The sequence below is a fragment of the Loxodonta africana genome, chromosome 21 (genome assembly GCF_030014295.1).
Source record: "Loxodonta africana isolate mLoxAfr1 chromosome 21, mLoxAfr1.hap2, whole genome shotgun sequence".
Classification (NCBI taxonomy): domain Eukaryota; kingdom Metazoa; phylum Chordata; class Mammalia; order Proboscidea; family Elephantidae; genus Loxodonta; species Loxodonta africana.
The window spans coordinates 70,811,446-70,829,312 of record NC_087362.1 but is presented as its reverse complement, the minus strand read 5'-3'; the positions used below and the strand labels follow the sequence as shown (position 1 = coordinate 70,829,312).

The following is a 17,867-nucleotide window of genomic DNA, read 5'->3' as shown; positions in this document are numbered from 1 at the left end:
CTTTCTGAGGCTGTCACAGCAGCCCTTCAAAGCCATCTGATGGGGATGGTGTGCATCGCACTGTCACCAACTCAGTTTTCATTAGGCGGCTGCTTCTCTGTTAGCCTAGCCAAGCAGAAGAACTCAAACACACGCACAAATTAAATCGACATCCAAACTCCACCAATATACAAAGTCATTTAAATGATATTCATTAGAGCTATGACAAGCCCTGATGAGGCTTTCAGGAGCAGGGTCCTTCAGCTTTTGCCGACTTGGTTTCGTGGTCACTGAGGCAGAACTCCGGCGACTGTACCTCCATTTTTTTTTTTTTAATCTAAGAAAATGACTCCTTCCTGACACACCTACCTCATCCTCTCTTTGCTCTCTTGGCTTGAGTTTGCTCAGCCCCGGTTTCCGGACATAGGTATTGCCACGAACCGGGGAGTCACATAAAGGAAAAGGCAGCCACTCTGACTTCTTTTTGCCATAAATGCTCCAATTAAAACAGGTTTCAGTTTCTTGTAATTTCATTTTGCTTGGCCTGGGAGATCTCTAACTCACAATTATGATCCTCATAAAAGTGTCCCTGGAATCCTGCTGCTGGGGGAAAAATGGAAGTGAAATGTTGAAATGCAGTAATTTTTAAAACTTAACCCCCCCACCCCAAATTTAAGAAGCCATTTTTTTTTTTAAGTCCCATTTATATATTTTAATTTTTAAAAGTGGAGGACAGACACCCCGCTGCTGCCTGGGGCTGGAGGGTGCCTGGTACAGTGTGCAAGTGTGTGCGTGTGTGTGTGTGTGGGTGTGGACCCCAAACCCCTGAGTCTGAGGGAAGGCCCACACTAGCCACAGAGACAAGCCTGGGTGTCCAAGTCTCAGGGTGGGACTCAAGCCCACAGGGGCAAAGAGAACAGGACAGGCACCATCTGACTCACTGCTAACTCAGGGCAGAGCAAGGTCACTGTCACCTCCATCAGATCTTTGGGCTCTGGGGTTTGTGGCCCAGATAAAATCCATAGCAGGGGGATTGATCAGCAAATTCATACACTGATGCCTGCACTTCTGTTTATAATTTTATGCTCAAGGTTAATTACGTGTGTCCTTGGCTTTGATCAGAGATAATAGCACGTGAGAATGTTGCCTGCGCCCATCGTGGCAAAATAAGGATTCTTGGAAACACTCATGGACTGGAAAGACACTTTCATCATCAAGGCAGGAACTCTTAGGAAAATGCCTCGTAAATAATGGTATAGACAGTGCTGTCAGGTAGAACTTTTGGTGACAATGGAAATTTCCACATCTGTGCTGTTCAAAAAAGTAGCCCCTACCCACATGTGGCTACTGAGCAGGTGAAATGTGGCTAGTAAGATTGAGGAGCTGAATTTTTCATTTTATTTAATATAAATTGGTTTAAATTTAGGTAGCCATGTGTGGCTAGTGGTTCATTGATTGGCCAGCACAGGCTCTACAGTAAAAAACAGTGGATCCTAACTCCTGAGTTAGCTAATTGTGGATGCTCATCTCTGCAAAGGGGTCACCTTGCTTATCATCATTACCATCAGCAGTGATTTATTAAGAATATATTAGTACATGACATTACGCCATGGCGGCAGGAAAGCAGTTCCCCTGATCTTCCATCATTAGATTCAATGTTGAAAACACCTGGCTCTCTGGACCAGAGGTGGGACAGTCAGATGCTGAGCCTTGAGGAGCAGCTAACTCTGATGGAAGCCACTCCTGACATCCAGAGCAATGGCCTAAGTCCCCATCAGCCTGTCTAGGCGGATGTGGACTATCAGGCCACTAACCAACAACTTGGTAAATCCATTGTATTGGCAGTGCTGGGGGTGTGGCCCCAAATCACAACCCATCGGGGTGCCCTTGCAGCCACTGCTACCCACCTGAAACAGGGGGTGCTTGCCTTTAGGATCTTCATGGGGTCGCCTCCTGCCACTTTCTAGAGGATGGAAAAATGGCACCTATGTGTCTTATGGAAACTCAGTCACATGAGAGAGAAATAAGCAACCTTCCTGGAAATAAAACCCTGCATTTCCTTTCTGCTCTGCACCGACACTGGGAGCCCAGCCCGTGGCTGCTGCGAAGCTGCCAAACCGCCCAGGGGAAGATGGGTTTTGCCAGAGAGGCGCTCTCTTCCCGGAAGTGTTATGCTAAAGGGGCAGAGCTGGAGCCTTACCCAGGTGAGTGAGATTGTGTGGGGAGCTAACCATAGAGTATTTGGAAAGGCCCCAACATCTCCGGGGATCGCGTGCAAACGCAAGCCTGAGTACCTTTTTCATGTTCTCTGAGGTCAGCAGAAGGCTGAGAGGCATAGACGTGGCACAAGGTCCCAAGAGAAACAAATTTTCAGGTTTCCTTTTGGCAAAGAAGATTACACATGCCTACCAATAAATCCCTAGGGGGAAAAAAGGTTAGTGTTTCTATTACCAAAGAAGAACTATCTGGCAGAGTAAAAATGGTAATTTCTCCATTAGCTAAAAGGATAATAGCTATTATTTTTAAGTTAAAGTATTTATTATTACAGAGCGGTGTTGGGGTCTGGGTGTTTTCATCTTTGATTGCGTCCTATAATGCGAAGTGCATTGTACACGTGCTAAATTGTCAACGGAAGAATATGCTATTGCCATTTTCCAATTGCAAAAGAACTGAACAGATGAATTTGAAAAAAATAAAATAATTTATTTATTTTGTTAGATAAATTAGACATCTCTGGAGACAGTAGTTTTAATACTGGATTTATTAAAGGCAGCTTTGCTTCCCACTACCTGGTGTCCCTCTCTTTCTTCAGGCTTCTTTCTTCAGAATTTGCCTCACAGTGGAGCATAGCTTTCCGCAGAGCTGGGCAAGTCATTGCGTCTGCCTTTCCTTTGAAGTATTTTGTCACCAAGTTTGTGGAACAGTAGGTGGTCAGGGGCCAGGGATAAAGCCCACCCTGCTGGAGTGGTCCAAACTTGAGAGGAACCCTTCCTGGGACACAGAGACCCCTGCCCGGAACCCAGCGGGGGAGGCCTCCCCAGCAAAGTACAGCCACCTGGGCACAATTGGTGGTTATGAGTATTTTTTCATTTTCCTTTTGCAGAAAGAAAACAGAACAGAGATGCCAGGGGGATTCGGGTCCTCCTCATCACCAACCTCTCTAACTCACATCCAAGATTTGGGTTAATTATAGAATTCTTACTGCCTAAAACTTAAAGATACATCACTGATATTTTTGCTCACTGTTGACTGCAGCGACTAGCTGAGATGTGGCATATTGATTTCTTGTTGTGAAGCGAGCTGTTCAAGCTCCATTTAAGATTTTCATCTTGCATGTAGCCCTGAGCACATCACAGGACCATAAATTAGTTAAACTGCACATTTATCACAAATGTTATTTTAAGATACTACGTAAATGCGATGGCTGGAAAATATACAGTAGGGCAGCAACAAGCCCGGGCTGGGGCGGGGTGAGATCGGGGTCACCCTATACACCTGTGACTAAAGCCTCCCTCACTTCTCACCACCACCTCCTCCCTGGTGGAGTCAAGTGCAGAGACTTGACTTGGATGACTTGTTCCTTCCTGCACTCAATTCTCTGCTAGCGTCCACGTAGGAGAACCACTGCATATCTGCATTAGCCTTGGAAAGCGACTTGAGTCCGCCCGTCCTATCCCAGGGTGTCGCACACGGGCACTCAGGCCCACCTGGCCTACGGATGGAGGCTCATGGAGCACTGGCCTGCTCCTCATCCTGGAAAGGGTTAGGTGAACTCAGGAGCAAATGGTCTTGCAGTGCCAAGGGGGGGTGAGGCCCTAACCAGGCATGTCCCCCACACTGCATGGTTTAGGATGTTGCCATTGTGCCAAATGGGGTTTGCAGTCACAGCTGGGGCACTCAACTACCCAGTAACTAGGTCGCCCCAAAGGCAAAATGAGTATGAGCACACCTTCGCCGGCTATTACCCCAGGTGCCAAGTGAATGATTTAACCTGCTACTTACCTTAGTTGCGAATTCTCACGTCTACCCCCAAACTGAAAAAATCCTAAAGAGAATCCTGAGAGTGGGGTGAGGAGGAGATGGGTGGAGTGTTAGGTTTGTCCCCCAAACTGTAAGGGGGGGGTCCACCATCACTTGCCCAAACCCCATCTCCCTTCCAGCCACATGGGCCCTGGTGGTGACAGAAGTGTTGTCAGTTTAATCTGTTAGACACAGGACTTTGGATTCTAATAAACCGACGCTATATTTAACCTGTGAAAAATTCGAGAGTGGAAATCTGGGCTCCAGGATGTGAAGACGCAGGAGACACGGGAGGGAGGATGTCTCTGTCCCCTGGGCCAGGGTCCGGGGAGTTGGCTCCTCCAGGTAAAGGCCAACGGGGCAACGGATGACCAGAGAGTGGCCGGGTCAAGCCACAGAGGAGATGGGGGATGCCCGGGACCCAGGGGGGAAGCCCCTTCCATGAATCCTTTGGGAAAAGCCCGCGCGTTCGCTCTCCCAGCAGGCAAAACCATAGCTTGTACAGCACTCTCGATTTGCCAAAAACCAATTTTAAACTGTAGTTGAGGTTCTCCCTACAATCCCCGAGAGAGATGGATTGCTGAGAAAAAAGAGGCGAGACAGAAATTTGGGAATCATCTTGACAAAAAGGGGCCGGGAAGAGCGGGAAGAAAAAAAAAAAAAAAAATGTAGGCGTGTTGCTGAACATCTCTGAAAGGGCTTAATTTAAATTTTTAATAAAATAGTATTTTTTTTTTTTGAGTTGAGGTGTTTTATGTATTACACAGATGTAATCCATCTCTCATTTGTATAATTCTAGGTTAGGAGGTACAGTTCTGCCTAACTGCAGGAGTGGTTTGAATACAGTAATAAAGGTATTTTACAATTTTACGTGATGTTCCCAGCGTTTTGTTGGCATGATTTGCCAGGCTAATAAAAGCTTGTGATTATCATATAAACGCTCTCCCCTCCCCCTGTATGTGGGTTTAGTCCCCCTCCCCTCCTTATCTGTGGTTCTTTGGCACAAGAGAGAGCCTGTGGACCCCAGAATTGGTCTGCCCAACTTGGCTCCCTGCTCTATTTGACAATCCTCTGTCCACAGGAAGGAGCCACCCGGCGCACAGTCTTCCAAAGATCTTTCCCCCCATCAGCCTCCTGAATGGTTCTGAGCCCTGACTTTTCTCTGCATCCACAAGGGAGACCCAGCCCCCAACCCCGCACAGGTGACAGGAAGAACTGGTGAAATTCTGCTACCCGGTCACAACATTTTATAATGCCACTTTTCCACGGAGAATCTAACCTCATGTGAATTTCGTCCTTTTCTTTTAAATCTTCCTTCCTGGGGAAAATATTCTGTTCACGCCACCCCTGAGTAAGGGCTCCCTACTCTCAAACGCCAAAGTTCACTAAAACTCCCCTGATTTACGTGCAGATTCCGACTGCCAGCACCTGGCAGAGGCAGCCACCGAGTCAGTCATAAACAGATCGCATACAATTTAATTTTAATGTGCTCGTTAGTCGTAGCACATTTCAGACATAATTGTGAATGCAACACAAAATTATAGCAAAAAGACAATTTTAATGCTGCCGTAGAAAAAAAGGGTTATATGAAGAGTCACATAATGGTGCTTCATTGTCAACAACAAAACGGGGCACAGAGTGCGATACAGTGTCTGTGCTGTTTACATGCCAATATTTTATACATAGGTTCTCGTATGGTGTCAGCCGTCAGTTACTTCTGCAAATCAACTGCCAAAAATGGAGAAGAGAATCACTTGGAGAGCCGGTAACCACGGGTTACCTTTCATAAGCCTCAAGATAAAGCTGCTGCAGTGTAGGATCTTGGGAGAATAATTAGGAAGAACCAAACAGAAAGTTACCAGTCGAAATAAAAAGGCATCCTACAATATGGAACAGCAACCAAGAGGGCTTATAAAGAAGTGAAAGAGGTTGGATCACAGAACGCCTCGTGACTTCTAAGCAAAGTATTACAGTACAAACGTTTTAAAGGCTTTATCCATGTTTAGGAAATACAGTACAAGTTCTCTCTCTTTTTTTTTTTTGTTCATTTTTTTTTCCTTTGCAAATAGACTTAACCCTTTGAGCACTGCGTTTATTTTGAGTGTTCTTTGATTTCTAATAAATACCTTTAAAAATCATGTGCAAAATAGTTATGATGCCTGCCTTGGATGCGTTTCCTGGCCTCGTTTATTCAGACTGCTGAAAACAAATGATAATACGATGCTAATAAATATGTATAATTTAAATATGAACCTCTACCAATATAGATGTACTGTATAGCAAAACAAACAATCATACTTTGCTTTCAGATAATGTTTCTGGATACTTTATAAATGCTATCTGTGGTATCTTCTGTATAATTTACAATGTTTGCTGGTAAAAAAAAAAAAAAAAAGACCATAAACCTTAAAAAAAAAAAAAGAAATATACACTATACATAGGCACAGCTTATGCCCAGAGCATAGCAGGTACGTAAAACACTGTTGCTATAGATGCAGGAAAAAAAAAAAAGTCATTTAACCACAATCACATTTTTCATAAGAGAGTCTGAAATCTATACAATATATACATCTATGTTTCAATGTGAAAATAATATTCTTTTAAATTTCAAGGCGTGTTAGACCCCTGCAGACCTGCATAAATGGAGGTTCGTATTATTAATTATAACTAAGCTGGTAAGGAGTTTAAAAAACAGAGCTTCATACATTATTATTATTTCATTTTATTTTATAACCAAATTAATGCAAAAGTGCTTCAAAGTACTCAGAGGGCTAAAGATGAAAGGGTGAGAAATGCTAGCACACTCAAGTCACATGGAAAAAGTGTGCCCGGTTTCGTTATAAATGCTTAATTAAACTGTCTGTCAATGCATGCAGCTTGAAGCATCAGAGAGATGCTCACAACTAAATCCCATTTACACAAAGTTCCAAACACTTACCACTGCATTTTAACCTTCATATTTTACCAGGAACAACAGCTGATTATGCACCTCTATTAAACACTATACAGTTATACAAAACAGTCCAGCCCAGGGGGGTTCTCTGCAGTTAAAATAAGAACGTGTGCCAAGAACAAGACGGAGGGGCCTGAAGGTGCCTTCCACAGTTTCCCTCAACGCAACTCAGAGTCCTTTTAATCAAAAGCCAATGCTACTGCTTCTCTAGCTCGGACACATACAGAAGGTGGTCTTCCGGAGATTTCCCATGGGTTTTGCTGAGGTGAAGCTTGACAGCATGCTTGCTCGCAAAGGTCCGATTGCAAAGTTTGCACTGATAGGAGGTCCCCAGGTCCTCCTCAGGGGAGGACGTCACCAGTTTTTCTGACGGTGACTTGGTTTGTGCTATTTGATTGTTAATCTGTTCGGTGGACAGTTTGGACAAGTCCCGTAGGCGGAAGCCCAGGTGAGACTCGAGATGACTGATGTACGTGGAAGGAGTCCTAATTTGTGACGCGCAGTCATTACAAAAGAACACGGGGTGGCCAGTGTCCAAGTTTTTGAGGAACTTTGTTCCACCTGTCCTTCGAAGCTGGTATTTCACATTGGCCAGCCAGTGGCTGATGGTGGTCATTGAAAGGCCGGTGAACCTGGAGATGTGCATCCGCTCCTGGGGGCTCAGGTCTGACATGATGTACTTCCCCTCGGAGGTCTGCCGCAGGCTGGCGGCAAACTGGGCCTGCAGGATCAGGAGGTGCTGGGGGTTCCAGTTTGACTGGCGGCCCTTCCTCTTCTGCGCAGGCGTCGACTCCTCAGCCTCCTCTAAAGTGGCCCCATCAATGTCAGACTTCTCGGAGATGCTGGAAGGAGTGGAGGATTTTGACGTGTGGCTCTCTGTCAAGTTCTTCAGCATATCAGATATATCTGACAAGGCATTCTCGCGTAGCGGCGAGTTTGACATGAATGATACTACGGCAGATGTCTTTGCCGTTGTCACCGTGGATGAGGAGGTTGCCGGGGATGTGGACGTGGGTGACAAAAGCACTGAACCCAAAGAGCAGCTTTTGTCACTCTTCCCTTTTGTCAAGTCTATGGGCTGGTCGTTGTTGACGTGGTAGAAATAGCGGTCGAGGTGGTCTACCTTCTTGGATTGGAGGGGCGGTGGGGTGGCCACTGCTGCCTTCTCTGCCAAGCTGTTGCTCATCTTGAAAAGCATGCTCATGGGGTCAAGGGCAGGCAGGGAGGGCTTGGCAGCCTTGCCCAGGTGAATGTTCATGACTGACTGGAGGGCACTCAAAGGGTTAACAAAAGGCTGTTCGGGCGGATGGTCAGTGATGATGGCCGTGCTGCTGCTCAGGCCACTGGTCATGGGCTTCACCAGCTCCTTGCCATTCTCCACTGGTTCTGCCGGCGGACTCCCCTCCTTGCACCCATCCCGCTGGGGGCTGGGGCTGCTCTCCTGGCTTTTGAAGCCCCCGTCACTGGCTGCCTCCATCTTGATGGGCTCACTGACTTCGCTACTGCACGGGGAGGGCGTGGCCCGCTTAGGTGGAGAAAGCTTGCCCTCTGGCTCCTTCATCTTCTCCTCAACTTTGGCAACTTTCTCTGTGACTTTTTTCACCAGCTCCTCCATGGCATGGAAGTTTGTCTTGGGCATGGGTGAGGTCTGGCTGCTGGGTGGAGAGACCAGTGTCTGGCTTTTTGTGGGAGACACAATCTCGCTGTTGCCAAACATGGGTTTCAGGGGTGTGCTTTTCCCCGATGAGCCCAGAGACAGCTTCATCATGTTGGGGAGCTGGTAGGCGGCATGGATGCTGGGGTAGCCCCCCCAGCTGGGAGTGCCATTCTGGGCCTTGTTGATTGCAGATGTCACCGTGTTTTCTAGGGACTTCAGGATATCCAGACCCCCCTTGGGACTCTCTTCTAAGTCATTTTCAGTCAGATAATGGTATTTGGAAGAGATGTCATACTTCTCTTCTTCTTCACCAGGCTTCTCCTTTTCCTTGGGTTTTTCATCAGTGACTGCTTTGTCCTTTTCCACCTCCTTCTTGACCTCCACGTTCAGTTTTGGTGAGACACTCGAAGGCGTGTTGGAGGGGGACGTGAAGGTGGTGGCTGCCAGGGGCACAGACTGCACCTTCTCATCAAGCAGGGTCGTGATGGTGGGCGTGATGGGCGTCTCCATGATGGGCTTCCCCTTCTTCATGGCTGAGTTCGTGACCTTGATGAAGTGGCCAGTCACCATCATGTGGGCCGTGAGCTCCTGCAGTGTGTCATGGGAGCTGCCACACTCCATGCACTTCAGGATCTGGGACTTGCGGGCCTCAAAGTGCCACGCATAGCTGGCCCCGTTCTGGTGGCCATACCGGTTATTTGGTGTAATGTAAGGGTTGGAGGTCTTCTGAAGTGCATCGTTCGTGTCCACCAGCACGGCTTTGGGGGTTCCGCCTGTGGAATCCGGGGAACTGGGCAGCTCCAGCTCCAGCGACGCTTTCTTCCGCGTAGCAGGGATGATTTTGGCTGCGACAGGGGTGACGGGTTCTTTCAGAGGCACTTTTTGGTAGTGTTTTGTTTTGATCATATGGACACTCAAGTCCTGCAGGGACTCAAAGGAGTGGCCACAGTACATGCACTTTAACACCTTCTGGGCATCTTCCTTCCCTTCCATCTCCAGCAAGGAGCGTTTGCGGGGCTTGGACCACCGCTTGGGGTTGTTGTTATCGGTCTCGTGGTTGTCGTCGCGGTAATGCCCTGTCTCGTTCATGTGCACTGTCAGCTCCACCAGCGTGTCGTAGGCGGCGCTGCAGTCCTTGCAGCGGAACTTGCTGGCGCCCGTGAAGATGGAGCCGTAGAGCTTGCTGCTCTGCCGGTACAGCTGCACGGTGCTGAACAGACTGGGCTCGGGCAGCATGCGGCTCTGCGACACTTGCTGCAGAGTCTTGGCCATGGCGCTCTGGTGCCAGTCGAAGCTGCCGCTGCCACAGCTGCTGCTGCTGCTGCTGCTGCTGCTGCTGCTGCCGTTGTTCTTCTCCGAGGAAGGCTGGTGCAGGTTGAGGCTGAGGTTGGACCAGTAGGAGTTGGAGAGGAAGTTGTTGTACACGGCTTTCATCTGCTCCAAGCTATCTGACACGGTCGTGTCTTCCAGTGGGACGGTGACCTCCTTCGTCTCCTCTTCGTTCTTGATGGAGCCACTCTCAAAGTCAGCCATTCGGTCACTGGTCTCACTGATGTGTGACTCGCTGTCCATTTCGTGGCTGGAGAACTCAGCAGCCGGGGAGTTCTGGTAACTGGGGCAGGTCTTACTGAGCTCCTTCTCTGGGCACATGTATTTGGCCGAGGGCTCTCCATCTGCTGCGTTCTCCTCTGGGTCTATGTCTTCGTCTGCCAGGGCGGCAGCCTTGAGCTCATCGGAAACGTAGGCTGCCATGATAACAGGTGGGACAGTGAGACAGGCAGGACAGAAAGAAGACAGAGAGGGAGAAGGACAGAAAGAAGAAAGAAGAAAAGACAAAGCATTAGTAAGAGTTGATCTTACCTAGAGTATTTTCTCGGCTCTCAAGAAATGAAGGAAACTAGACAGGCACATTGGCTTGTAAAACTAAACAGTTAAAATGCGGTGTTTCTTTGGAGCAAAAAAAAAAAATCTGCTCTTCAAACATAATTTGCCACCTTATTCTTCTCAAGGGGCAACAGCTTGAAATTAAAACTAAATTTGAAATTAATGAAGCACATTCTGGAGGTGGCATTCATTTCTAAAGTAATAAATTACTTGTATCAACCTCAGAGACAGCAGTTCCTGTCTGTCAATTAATATGTCTTATGCTTCTCCTACCCCTAATGCATTTCTTAACAGACAGATTCACAATTTAAATTAAGCACGCAGTTTTTACTCATTACATTTTTTGAGACTCAATCTTCAATAAATATAAAGTACAAAAAACATCAATAACATTCTTACAAAGTAAAAAGAAAGTACATCAATTACAAGAAATTAAAAACAAGGTTTTGTGGCTTTTTTTTTTTTTCCTTCTGGAAAAGCTGGTCTCATAAACGTGTAGAGAAAGTTTCGTACCAGGGATGGGTGCCATTTCTTATGGCTGGGGGGAGGAGGTAACCCACTCCCACCCAGCCCTGACCCTGTTTCCCATGCGTACATTCAGCCAGTCTTAGCCCCTCACACGCATACGTTATGCGTGCAGAAGAAGTATGTCAGAGCAAGTTGTGGACAATTGTTATGCAGGGCTCAATCCTGCTGTATAAATATATACAAGACCTTCCAGTGGACCTTACAAATGTCAAAGTGTTTGTTCTTTAGACTACTTTGTCAATATTTACTCAGCATAAGCTTCATGGGCATCCAACAGGGATCCTGTCTTTCTGGAAGCAATGCAACTGGGGATGTAATTCCAGCAAGCACTTCCTGAGTGGAGGACAGGCCCAAGCCACCGAGGATTCTAGAAGGTACACATCCAGAGATGCAGAACTGAGAGGCCACTCATGCTAACAGAAAACAGGGTGTTTTTTTTTTTTTTTTTCCATTCTCTTGCCTTCGGGGACTCAGGTTATTCTTATGAAACTCTTCTAACATTGCCATCTGGGTGGTCTTGTGAACAATTAGGTGTGGCCAGCCCTGTGCTGAGTAACAATTTTAAGGCAGAGGAAGAAGGCGAGAAAAAGTTGCCTCTGCCTATCAGCTCCTAAATACCTGTTTGCTTCAGAAGACCCGTGGAGAAGTGCTTGGGTGAAAGGCATGATTGCAGCGTTTAATTGCAAGGTTGGTAAAAAACAAAACAAAATGGGAAAAAAAAAAACCTTAGAAAATAAAGAGAAGCTTTGTTTGTAAAATTTGCGTCCATAACTTCAAAGACACGCCCCACCTCTTGCCCCAGATGAATTTCACACCAGAAAAAACAGTGAAGGGGCTCAAATACATAAGGCTCCCTTATAGCTAAACAGATTGCGATTCCTGTCAGCTTTTCCTTCCAGATCCAGTGTGATTCTTTCATTCCCAAGCCTCCCCTCTGAGCACCAAGATTAGTAAACTGACCCACAGCAGTGATGTCCCAACAGAGACGTTAGTGAACTTGGATGGAGGAGTATCCCAGACACATCCATTCGCCTCAGGGCGTTGTTGTTGATCGTTGCCGTGGAGTTGATTCTGATTCATGGCAACCCGATGTGTGCAGAGTAAAACCGCTACACAGGGTTTGCAAGGCTGTGAGCTTTCAGAAGCAGATTGCCAGGCCTGTGTTCACAAGCACCTCTGAAAGGTTTTCAACCACCAACCTTTTGGCTAGTGAAGCGCCTAACCATTTCTGCCACCCAGGTTAGAGGTAAGAATACTTCTGCTCATGTGCACACTATGAAGGAGGAGTCTTGAGCACGAGCCATGGAATGTCCTTTACCAATGCCCAGTAGAAAGCGGCTTCTCTGTCCTGTGACCTCCTCATGTCAGCTGAGGTTTGAAGTGCTGGGGTAAACCATAAGTTTGCAGCTGTCATGGATTGAACTGTGTCCCCCCCAAAATATCTGTCAACTTAGCTGGGCCATGAGTCCTGGTATTGTGTGATTATCCACCATTTTATGTGATTTTCCTATATGTTGTAAATCCCATCACTAGGGTGTGATGAGGTGGATTAGCGGCAATTATATTGATGAGGTCTATAAGATTAGGTAGTGTCTTAAGCCAATCTCTTTTGAAACATGAAATAGGAAAGAAAGAGGTGAGCAGAGAGACAGGTGACCTCACACCACTAAGAAAGCAGTGCCGGGACCTGGGGTCCCTGCGAGGAGAAGCTCCTAGTCCGGAGGAAGATTGAAGAGAAGGCCAACAGAGAGAAAGCAAGCCTTCCCCTGGAGCTGATGCCCTGAATTTGGACTTTTAGCCTACTTTTACTTTACTGTGAGGAAATAAAGTTCTCTTTGTAAAAGCCATCCGCTTGTGATATTGCTGTTACAGCAGCACTGGATGACTAAGACACAGGCGTGCACTTAGAGATGATATAAAAATGGTAAAAGGGCGCTTTCATTCTGGCCGGGGTCAAAATGAACTGGCAGGCCAGGAGAGGCACCTTTGTGTGCTACAATGAAGAATAGGAATGCACGTGCTGGAAAAGGAAAAGGAACGGGAGGAAAAAAAATCAGACTCTCTTCCACACCCTCCCTCGACTTGAAGCACACTTCTGGAAATGAAAATCGTGGAAGGAAAACCCTATGGGTCACAGCAGGATTTATCCAATACAGTGCTGGGGGATGAGCCCCTTGGTCGGAAAGCACTGAAAATAAACAGTGGCTGCAACAAAGAACCGGAGCATACCAACCATCTTTAAGATGGTGCAGGACCAGGCAATGTTTCATTCTGTCGTACGTGGGGTCACCATGAGTTGGAGCTGACTTGATGGCAACTAACAATAACATCTAAAAATCTGAAGTTGAAAACTCCAATGGGGCTGGCAGGTCTGGGGAGTGGGGCAGATGAGGGTAGAATGACTTGCCTGTCTTGCTTTTTGCCACTGAAAGTTCCATGACCCCAGACACGCCTTAGGCTCAGACAAACCAGGACTGTTGGTCTCCCCAGTTGGGGTTCAGAGTGTAACAGAGGTCAGGGCACCAAGATAAGTCTGAAGGGGTAGCCTGTGGGTGAGGGGCTGGATCAGGGGAGGTGGGTTGAACTAGACACAGTCCACTGTCTACAGAAATGCACTGGGCACCCCCATGTATAATGTTTCTATAAAAGGGACTCATTCTGAACAACCTGTCAGAGAAAGGAGAAAGAAATCCAATGGCTTGTGTCCTTACAACTGAGACTCAAGGAAAAGCCCAGGCTCCATGTGAACAGGGATAGGTACCAAAGCCCCTTCTCTCCTGTAGATGTCCCCCTGAGCCAAGGTCTGCAACATGAAACCCACAGCCTGGCCTCTTTGCTCCCCTTACTGAATGAAGTCCAGGAGAGGCAGGAATCCAAAAATGACCCCACTCATAGCCACTGTAGGAGGACACCAGGCAGCCAGAGGAAGCAGGGGGCCAATAGTTGACCTGAAAGAGCCCACTGTGACATGGACCAAAACACCGGTCGCCATCAAGTCGATTCTGACTCACAGCAACCCCATATATGTCAGAGTAGAACTGTGCTTCATAAGGTTTTCAGTGGCTGATTTTTTGAAAGCACATTGCCAGGCCTTTCTTCTGAGGTCACTCTAAGTGGACTCGAACCTCTAACTTTTTGGTTAGCAGCCAAGTGTGTTAACTGTTTGTACCATCCAGGGACTCCTGTTGCATGGAGGCTACCAGCTAAGAGTAAAAAGCTAGCTGCTTTGCTGGCCCACCTCCCACCCAGGAACAGAAGTCCCTAGAGCAAGGAGACTCCACAGGAGCTTCAATACAGCACGGGGTGGACAGCAGGCTGGCCAGCGCACCCCTCCACATACAGTATCATTTCTCTGAGCAGCTCCCACCCTGGGCGGGCCCCAATATACTCAAAGATGCTTTGAAAACTGCCTAGCAGTATCAGAATGTCATCAGTCTGATGATCAAAGGGAAATTAATATTGAAAGAAAAATAAGGCCAACTTCTCTGGTGGGAACAAAACCCAACTCTGAGGACAATTACAAAGTTCCAGAACCAAGAGAATTTGGTTCCTGGGGAGACCTGTCCCCACCCCACACCACACCACACCTGGCTGAGTCATAGTTTCTGAAGCTACTCGCAAGTACACTTAAATGTGCTAGGAACCTCACTACTATTCAGATGGCCGTCGTCTTTTCAAACCCGGCTAGGAAAAGAATTTCCATAGGTTGAGCCTAAGACTTCTACCCATTGTGCTTTGCGGTAGTTGAACTCCTCTGAGAATGTCATAACCACTCTTCATTACCGAACTTCACAAAGTTGTGATCAGGTGGAATCTGGCGCAGAGAGATGGCAGAGGGGACTGCGGGGTGGGAAGTGCTCACACATTCCACAAATGCGGAAAATGGCACAGTCACAGGCGCCAGGGCATCTCCTGCATTCTGAGCAGTACCTCTTCTTTCTCCAGGCCTCCATCGCCCCTTCTGTACAGCACAGAAGCATGGACTAAAGGTCTGCAAAGCTCTGCCTTCTCTACACGTCTGTCACTTCACGGCTTTTCTGAGGAAAGGGTAAAGGACGGAGGTGTCAACCTGTTCACTCCTGTGCATTCGCTGTGGGCACTGGTTCCTCACAGATACTGAGATACCGAGTCACTCCTTAGTCCTTTCTTCCTCTGGACTGAACCTAATGAGCAATGCCCCTGGCTGGATGGAAGGAAGAAGTTCCAGGCACTCGGACAGTGAATGCCTGGGATCAAGCAAGGAGGGGAGGGCTGGATGTCTCCAGTCACTGACTACGAGGACACTGAAAGGTCAAGTAGCTGGTGGGCAGGTCTGGATAAAAAGCCTTCAGTGGTCTCTCCGCTGGGGGCCGCTGTCCACGCAGGGACCTGACGATTAATTGTGCGTGGCCTTGGGCAACTCTGCCATCATCTCGCACAGTTATTTGAACCCTTTGTTGCTATTTAACTGTCAGCATGCTCTTGTCTTCTGAATTCTCTGAGGGCAAGGGACCAGTCTCCTATTCTCCACAGTCTTGCACATAGTAGGCAAGCAATCGACACTCGCTGTCTCATTTGAAAAGAGGCTAATTTGAGGCCACTATGTTAGCCTTTGTAACAGGATCTGTCCCTTCTCCCTGTTCCCACTGATGTAATGCCAGCCTGGTCCAGGGACCAGTGCCTCTCACCCCTCCTATATGAACTCACTGAGTCCAGCCCCTTCAACCTGTTCTCAACACATTACCAACGGGGATCATTATAAAACAGTGGGCTAGTCATGTCACCCCCCCCCCAACTCCCTAACACCCTCAGTGACTTCCTATCAGGCTTGGAAGAAAGTCCAAATTCCTCAAAGTGGCCCAAAGGTCCTCCACCATCTCACCCCTTCTTCCTCTCCAGCCTTTCTCAGTTTCTAGAATGTTTCCAGATCCCTCATGCCTCTCTTTCCCCTGCTGCCTTCATTCTGGAAAGCCCAGAGCATATGCAGAGAAGGGTAGGGTGGCCCAATCTACCACTCCCGAAGACACAGGTGAAAGTCAATTTGGGGGGGGGTAGAGGGGCTTCTCTGACCCCACCTTTTGTCTTCTGAGCATCCTCACCTTTCCCGTTACAAGGCACACCCCTGAAATTACCTGCTTATAGCTAGACATTCCAGCAGACTTTAAGGCCAGGTTCCTTGATATCTGCTACAACCCTAATGTCTGGACCAGAGTGGCCAGCCACTCAGTAAATATCTGTGGAATAAATGAATTAATCAGTGGATATCGTACATGACTTCTTCAAACGTCTTAAATAGTTGCCAAAACATCTCATATACATCCAGACTCTGGTCAAGCCCCAGAGCAAAGCAGAAGTGTTAGCGTCTGAACCTATATCCACTCAGGGTAGAGTCTCTCTGGGCATGGCTAGCAGTATATTCACAGTGCCACATCATGAGGGTGGGCTTCTAGGTGGGAAGGAGAAGGGCAGGAAACATCCCAGTTGGTGGTCCCATCAAGCTGGAGCCATCCCACACCCAAACACCCCTCTTCAAGGACACATCCTCTAGCCTTTTCTCTTAGACAATAAAACAGAACCCTTTGCTGCTAGCTCCAATGGCAGAGGCAGATCAGCTGTGAGGGGGAGGGAGCTCTCACTCACACCAAACCAGCAGCTGCAAAAGGTGCAAAGGAATAGGCAGGAGCAGAGACTAGCAAATGAGGGGCTGGCTGGGGGACCTGCATTTCGGTTTTCCCCAAATCACTCTGTTGAAAAGTTCCTTCTCACAATGGGTCCTTGCAGAACTGCTGTCACTGCTCCCCTACGTCAACCTCCAATTCCCTGCCCCTCAAACGAAGAGCAAGTGCTCAAAACAGCAAGACAGCAATGGGTCTCTGGAGAACCTAATGCCAAGGACACATTTTCAGACAATGGGATGAACCAGAGGACTTGGCACGAGTGGAACTAACTGGGACTTTTGGGTAGAGATGCACATTCATGAGAAATAAAATCTCCCAAACTTACAAAAGCTTTCTACAAAGTTTTCTAGCCTAACGTCCTCAGGAAAAAAAAAAGTAATGAAAAAACAATTCTAAATAATATGTGGATGGTGTGTACTAAACACTTTGGTATGTATTGCATTTGATCCTCTCCATGGTCTTTTTTTTTTTTTTTTATGGTCTTGGGAAGCGGATAATTAAAAGATCCCACTTTGCAGATAAGAAAACTGGAGTTCCAATAAGTTAAATGGGAGACTTGCACTTAGAGGCCTCTTCTCACCCCCAGTCCTCTGCTGGGAGCCCTCAGGATAGTCAGTGGAGTAGAAAGGGGATTTGACTCTATTCTGGAGGCCGATGCTCCAGGTCCCAGAGTCAGGGAATCACCCAGAAGGAGTACGGGAGTGCCTGCGTGCTCCTGGGATGTGGTGTGGGCTGCCAAGACAGAGCCTTCACTGACTCCTTCAGTGGGATTCCAGACCTGCTCCTCCAGGAGGGTCCTGAGTACCTTCTCATGGCTCCTGCATGCCTTCCATGAAGTGAACACGGGGACCATGGATGTGTCTAAGGAGGGCAGAGCTGACCCGCTGTGGCCATCTGAAGGTCGGAGGCAGCAGCTCCTTCATTAATATTATCATCATTAACTAAACTAAACCACTAGGTTAAAAGAAATTAATATGTTTCATATAAATATAAAAGAGTAAGCTGGGGCATAACAGAATTCATTTCTGGGCAAGTGGAAATTACTTTCATCACACCATTATGAATCTCACCCAACAGGTAGAGATGAAGTGTCTGTGTGGATCCACACTCTCCAGCCACAGGGGCTTCAGGTAGGCCGGTGGGGGGTAGGGGGGATGGGTTGGTGGTGGAAAAAATGATGTGGCCATGC

At 47.5% G+C, this 17,867-nt stretch overlaps 1 protein-coding gene across 1 annotated transcript in view; it reads right to left on the bottom strand.

Annotated features, from left to right (window-relative positions):
• Positions 1-4,761: 4,761 nt before the first annotated feature.
• TSHZ3 (teashirt zinc finger homeobox 3) overlaps positions 4,762-17,867 on the bottom strand; it is a 78,768-nt gene continuing 65,662 nt past the window's right edge. Inside the window, exon 2 of the mRNA XM_003416382.4 lies at positions 4,762-10,354. Within this exon, the coding sequence (XP_003416430.2) occupies positions 7,149-10,354 (3,206 nt within the window). The 3' untranslated portion in view covers positions 4,762-7,148. The remainder of the gene's footprint in view (positions 10,355-17,867) is intronic.